Below are 6,176 nucleotides of genomic sequence, written 5' to 3'. Positions count from 1 at the left end.
GTCATTATTTGGCAAGCACAGGGGTTTTGAATACTATTTTTGCAGTTGATTCTTTAATCATGCCCTGGGAAAATAAAAGCCAAATTGACATGAACAATATAATGATAGCCTATCATAGCAAGCATAAAATGAACAATTTAACACTGTTGCAAGAATACCGTATTTTTGCGCGTATAATGGGCACGCGCATAACGAGGACCTGGTTTTTGACTCCATAGGTTTAAATTTTTCAAGGCGATTCATGGCTTTAAATCAGCACGTGCGATCTGTCAAAAAATTGATCTCAATCAGTTTCATTTCTTTTGTTGAACACTGATTTAAACAGCGATTAAAATCATGTTAAATACCAGTATTTGCCAAACATTTTTGGAATATATGGATGTAGATCCACATAGTGTTGATTTGCTGGTAAATTCGGCAGCATGACGTGTGTGATAATCTGGTGCTTTGAAAATTTGGGCTCAGATTTGGACCTTGGTTTTCGATAGAAAAAATCAGCACATGTAGGTAGGTACCATACCTGTCTACAACATCCACCTAAAACACATTGGACCACAAGGTATACACGCACTCACAAACATTGCAAACTACAGCTATTCACACAACACTATACCCGACATCTGGAAGCATGGTAAAATAATCACCATTCCAAAACCGAACAAAGACCCAACAATCCCAACATCGCACCGCCCAATCACACTTCTCTGCACCCCCTCTAAAGTCATTGAACGCCTAATACTTAAACTTGTCACACCATATATTCCCCTTGCTGACTCACAACACGGTTTTAGGCCACTACACTCCACAAACACTCTTCTGACAAACCTCACACAAAGAATTTTAGATGGCATCAATTCAGATAGGCCCCACCACAGAACACTTCTTATAACATTGGACATTAGTAAAGCTTTTGATGCTATCCCCCGCCACAACCTAACAAATAAAATATATAACACAGACATGCACAATAACACCAAAAGATGGCTGGCCAATTATCTGGCAGGCAGGAATGCTCATGTGTCATATAATGGCCAATCATCGCACATCAGAAACATTAAGAACGGAGTACCACAGGGCTCAGTTCTATCCCCCACATTATTTAATCTATACATGCATGACTTACCCACACCAGACACCTCAGAAATACAAATCTCTTCCTACGCAGACGACATAACAATCACATGCACACATCGTAACACAGACAAAGCTGCAGAAATAATCCAGCCTTACCTTGATACACTCAACACATGGTTCATCACAAACAGACTCAAAATAGCTCCAACCAAATCTACAGCAACACTTCTCACCAACTGGACAAAAGAACACAAATACATACCTCATCTCTACATCAACAACACTCTAATACCACACACAAACACACCGAAAATTCTTGGTGTAACATACGATACATCCATGTCTTTCAAACAACACCTCACAAACATAAAAAACAAATGCACACCTAGACTTAACGCACTTAAGTCAATCACTGGAACAACATTTGGACAAAACAAAGAAACTAATATAACAATATACAAACAATGCATACGCTCAGTGATGAATTATGCGAGTCCTGCATGGGCTCCTAATCTCAGTGAGACACACCACAACACCCTTCAAATCATACAAAACAAAGCCCTAAAAACAATTACAGGCTGCACAAATACAACACCTACAGACCATTTACACCATGAAACAAAAGTCCTCAAAGTCAAGGACCACCTCGACATGAGAGGCACACAAACACTTGCTGCAGCCACCACAAACACATCACACCCGCTACACTACATAGCAGAACACCCACACACACCAAGAAACATTAAAACTACACCCAAAGACCTTTATTACGCACAGATACTCTCTTCTCTTCCTCCACAACCACCAAATACCAGCCTCCGGAAATATATTCATACTCATATCACTCACCGCTCCATTAACACACTGGTGACTGAAAGACAACACACTGCTGCATGCCAGACCCCCTGATATCCACCCTTCTGAATCCTCTCTCCCACGAAAGGACAGAGTCCACTTGGCCAGACTGCGATGCGGTCACCACCCAGCACTTCTAAGCTACCAGAAGAGGCTGGACGACCGTGTTGTGAACAGCTGCCCAGGATGTAACACTTCACCCCATACCATACAACACATAATGGAAGACTGCATTATACACAATCATGCACGCAAACAACACAACATACACTCTATAAAGGATTTGTGGGAAAACCCAGTTTCGGCTGTGGCCTTCCTTGGGGAGACGGGACTGCTCGGACAGACAGTCTAGGGAACGACAACAACAACAACAACAACAATGCACCAATGATAACATAATCCAGTCAGCTAAACACAGGAGAGTGTGAATCTATGGAGAGAAGAGTATGAAATGATGTTTAGCATATCAGCCTAAACCCAAACGAATTTGACACATATTGGGTCACAATAGACAATGGCAGGATTACTGAAGTCCCTTCCTAAGGCAGCAGCATTCACAAGCTGATTATAGTAGGCTTAAAAAAGAAGCACCAGATGAAAATGCACATAAACCAAAGGCTGCTAGAAATTCTAGCCGCTATACTAGTTTAAATTCTAGGAACATGACATACCAAGATAGTATACTTATCAATGCGCACGATGATCTGGCAGCCTTTGCGGCAGTGCTGCTAGTGATGGGCTAAATAGTTACAACCACTATATTGTTTCACTAAATAATAACATTTATATTGTTTTTACGAGCATTTTGGCTATCAGAAATTGAAACACGATTTTTTATTTATATATTGAACCAATTTTTATTAAATATCATGCTTTGATAAAGTGCGCCCGACTACCCTACAGGCGTCGGCTCCTAACGCCAACAGGTGCATTGATTATTTCATTGTTTCAATCGAATTCAACCCAGTACTCAAATAATGTTTTATTCACCCTTCGTGTATTTTTGCAAACCGTGGCACAACAAAATCGCAATCTTTCATTAAATAGAAGTTAATTATAATCGGTCACATAAAAAGTTTTATACTTTTTGTAAAAGTTTAACAAGAATTTTGACAAGAATAGTATCCAGATTGCATTCTAGTGGGAGGTGTTGCAAAGATTTCCACGTTACCAAGAAAATGTTAAATATGTTAAATATGTTTTTTTTAACTGGGGGGGGGCATGGCCCCGCTGGCCCCCACTCTGGCTACGCCCTTGGTCCCATCACTGTCCCATTTTAGGCACCTTTACAACCCGAGGGGCAAGATTCAGTGGCAGTATTCTTTCTTCCCTGTACCAGAAGGGACAGAGGTTAAAAATGGAAATATGTACAGGAATAGGCCCAGGACATTACTAAGAAGGAGGGTGACAGCACAATGGAGAGACAGTCACAGTACAATAAAGTAGCATAGTTTCTCTATAAGTAGAGATCTCCTGTAACACAGACAAAATTATGTGTAGTTCTGGTCCATAGGTGCACTCCATATAGTCCCTAAAGTATTGGCTGCATACTACTGCACAAATTATGCCACACAATAACATGCAGCATGTTTCTATGTCAGCTTATAGTATCAGTAGGAGAATAGGAATTGTGAGTTGTCAGCTCACCTTATGTGAAAAGGTGGAAAAGACACAGTTGGAGTTGATAGAGAGAGATCTTGGGCTCAATCTGGAGACCAAGTGGCAGCCCCTCATGGCTCCACCTCCAGATAGAGATGAGGATGTTGACAAGTTTTGAAAACAGGCAGCCGGGAGATGATTTTGTCATACTAATGACATTTTTGTTGTTTTACAGTTAACCTGTACACTTCTGTATTCAATTTGCATTTATTCAAGCTGCTGCCAAGCAGTTTTATTCAGCTGAGGGAAACCCGAGAAGATGTTATTTATATTCCTCTATTGACTTTGAAGACAATTTCATTGCTTCTATTACTTCAGTATCATGATCTGGAACTTTTCTTATGATTCTGAAGTTGGACGTGAAGGAACTGAAAGAGACACTGGAGAAGGGAACCTCAGGCTAATTGGTGGAAGTTGCGATCAGAGTTATGTGTGTCCCCAAGGTGGAGAGGAATGATCATTTTTAGTTTAGGGTGCAGATTTAACCAATGTCATGGCTTTGAAGGGCCCATTAGACTTTTGGAATAGCACGAAGTATATTTCCCTATTTATTTGATAATTTTAGTTCCACGTTTTTCAGGATTTGTACCCTCTTTTAGGTCTTGCGCCTTTGACCTCTTGGTAGGTGTGATTCATCCATTTAAGTCATGGGGATTCACTGTTGGCATGGACTGCCACCTCCTTTTGCACTGGCATGAGTTGTGCAATTTGAGTGCTTCGTTTCTTCATTTGGGACTTTTGTTTTCATATTTTTGTGGTTCCCTTTCTATCACCAAGCATTTAGAATGCGTCATTTCTTCCTTTGGGGCTTCACATTTGTTTTCGTGTTAATTCTTTTTGACACTTTGCGGACATTCTCTTTCAATGTGACAAAGTTTAAATCTATTTCCATCTCATTAGTGATTACTTTGATTTCTCTATTAATTCTTGTGGGCATTGTCTTTCAGCTTTTTCTTGGTCATCTCTTTCATTTCTTCATTTACGGCTTTCCGCGTATTTTCATAATCATTCTATTGGGCGACCTCTTCTCCTATCACTAATGAGGTTCAATGTCAAATATCTTCTTGGGCTTGGGCATGATTCGGTGGGTCTTACTGAAGCTTTTTATTTTCTTTTTTCTTTTGTAATCGGGACACTATTCTCTCCCGCAGAAGGGCTTTATTGCTGGTCTTGCGGTTTTGTTGCCCTTGTCTCTTGCTTTTGGGCTTGATTACCTCGCCAGTTCCGGACTTAGGTGGCGAATGGGGTTCAGATCGCATTCCCCTTGATCGCTGAGCTTCCTTCCAGACCTACCGCTGGGCGAGCTTAATGTCGCCCGCGTTCCTGCGAGTCCTCTTGTAGGGGAGCCTTCTAATGGCTTCTATCCCCTTTTGCAGGTGCATATAGGTGGCGCTCTGGTTGAGGGGCGTGTGGTTCCATCCTGTCGCCCACGGATGGGACCGGAAGCTCTCGAAGGATATCCTTTGCCAGGGCTCTTTAACGAAGCACCTGGCCACTAGATCCTGGCAGAGGAGGGACACGTGGGAGGGGAAAATCGGGGTGCCCCTGGCAATATCCTCCACGTCCTCTGTGAAGGCCACCCTTCCACTCACTGCGTGGTAGAGGAGTGTCCCAAGACTCCATACAGTGGCGGGAAGGTGGAGGTACTCATTCTTCAGGAAGTACTCAGGGGGCCAGTGCTTCACCGTCCCTCCTGTGTCGCCCCCTCTATGACTGACGACGAGCTCACTAACGCCCAAATCGATCAGTCGTATTTTGCCAGCTTCAGGGAGGAAAAGGACGTTTTCGGTCTTAATGTCCCGGTGGGACACGCCGCTCCTGAAGCATTTGGCCACGGCATCCACCACTTGCAGGAAGATGTGCCGTGCCAAGTCCTCGGTGAGGGGGCCATGCGACTCGATGTAGTCGTAGAGCGACATGGCCCCTGGGACGTACTCCATTACGAGGTAGTACTTGTCCCCTCGGCGGAAGCATTCATAGAGGGGAATGACCTCGGAAACGTGCTCCAGGGCGAAGAGCAGTTCCACTTCGAGGGGGACGCGTTCGCCCTCGTGGGTTCCCCAATTGTCGACCTCGGCCAGGTCGATCTCTTTGATGGCCACGCGTTGGCCATCGTCGAGGCGGGTGGCGGCGAAGACTGCCCCGAAACCTCCTTCGCCGAGTTTCCTCTCCACCTTGTAGCCATCAAGGGAGAACATACTGTAGGGCCACCGACTTCGGTATCCTTCAGGGCCTCGAGGGTGTCGGTTCGTCATCGAAGTCGACGTCTGAGATAGGCTTCCAGAACCAGAAGTTACTGTGAACGCATGCATATCGTACTGGCACCCTGAAAGGTGAAACGGTTGATAATAAATGAACTATGGCGAAATTTGTTCTTGGCTTCCAGCTGAAAAAAACCCCAGCGCTAAACCCTTTTCAGATTAGTTATAGTTTTATGTTGGACAAATTTAGGTTTAAGAAGGAATTAGGCAAGAATTATTTTACCAACAGAGTGGTTAACGAATGGCATAGACTTATTAGCAATGTAGTGAGCGCTAGAACAATTTAGGAGAATATTAGACAACTTTGTGGATAGGGATGATAGGTGG

General features: G+C 43.4%; 1 protein-coding gene across 1 annotated transcript; it reads right to left on the bottom strand.

Moving 5' to 3' along the window:
* Window positions 1-4,877: 4,877 nt before the first annotated feature.
* On the bottom strand, window positions 4,878-5,900 carry LOC143026098 (serine/threonine-protein kinase pim-1-like). The gene has a single exon (XM_076186096.1). It carries the CDS (start codon window positions 5,898-5,900, stop codon window positions 4,878-4,880), a length of 1,023 nt encoding a protein of 340 aa, XP_076042211.1.
* Between the last annotated feature and the right edge of the window lie 276 nt (window positions 5,901-6,176).

Source organism: Oratosquilla oratoria, chromosome 6 (assembly GCF_046742065.1).
Source record: "Oratosquilla oratoria isolate Oo_2021 chromosome 6, ASM4674206v1, whole genome shotgun sequence".
NCBI classification, from domain to species: domain Eukaryota; kingdom Metazoa; phylum Arthropoda; class Malacostraca; order Stomatopoda; family Squillidae; genus Oratosquilla; species Oratosquilla oratoria.
Note: the sequence above shows the minus strand (reverse complement) of the source record. Positions and strands in the feature narration are given on the sequence as shown.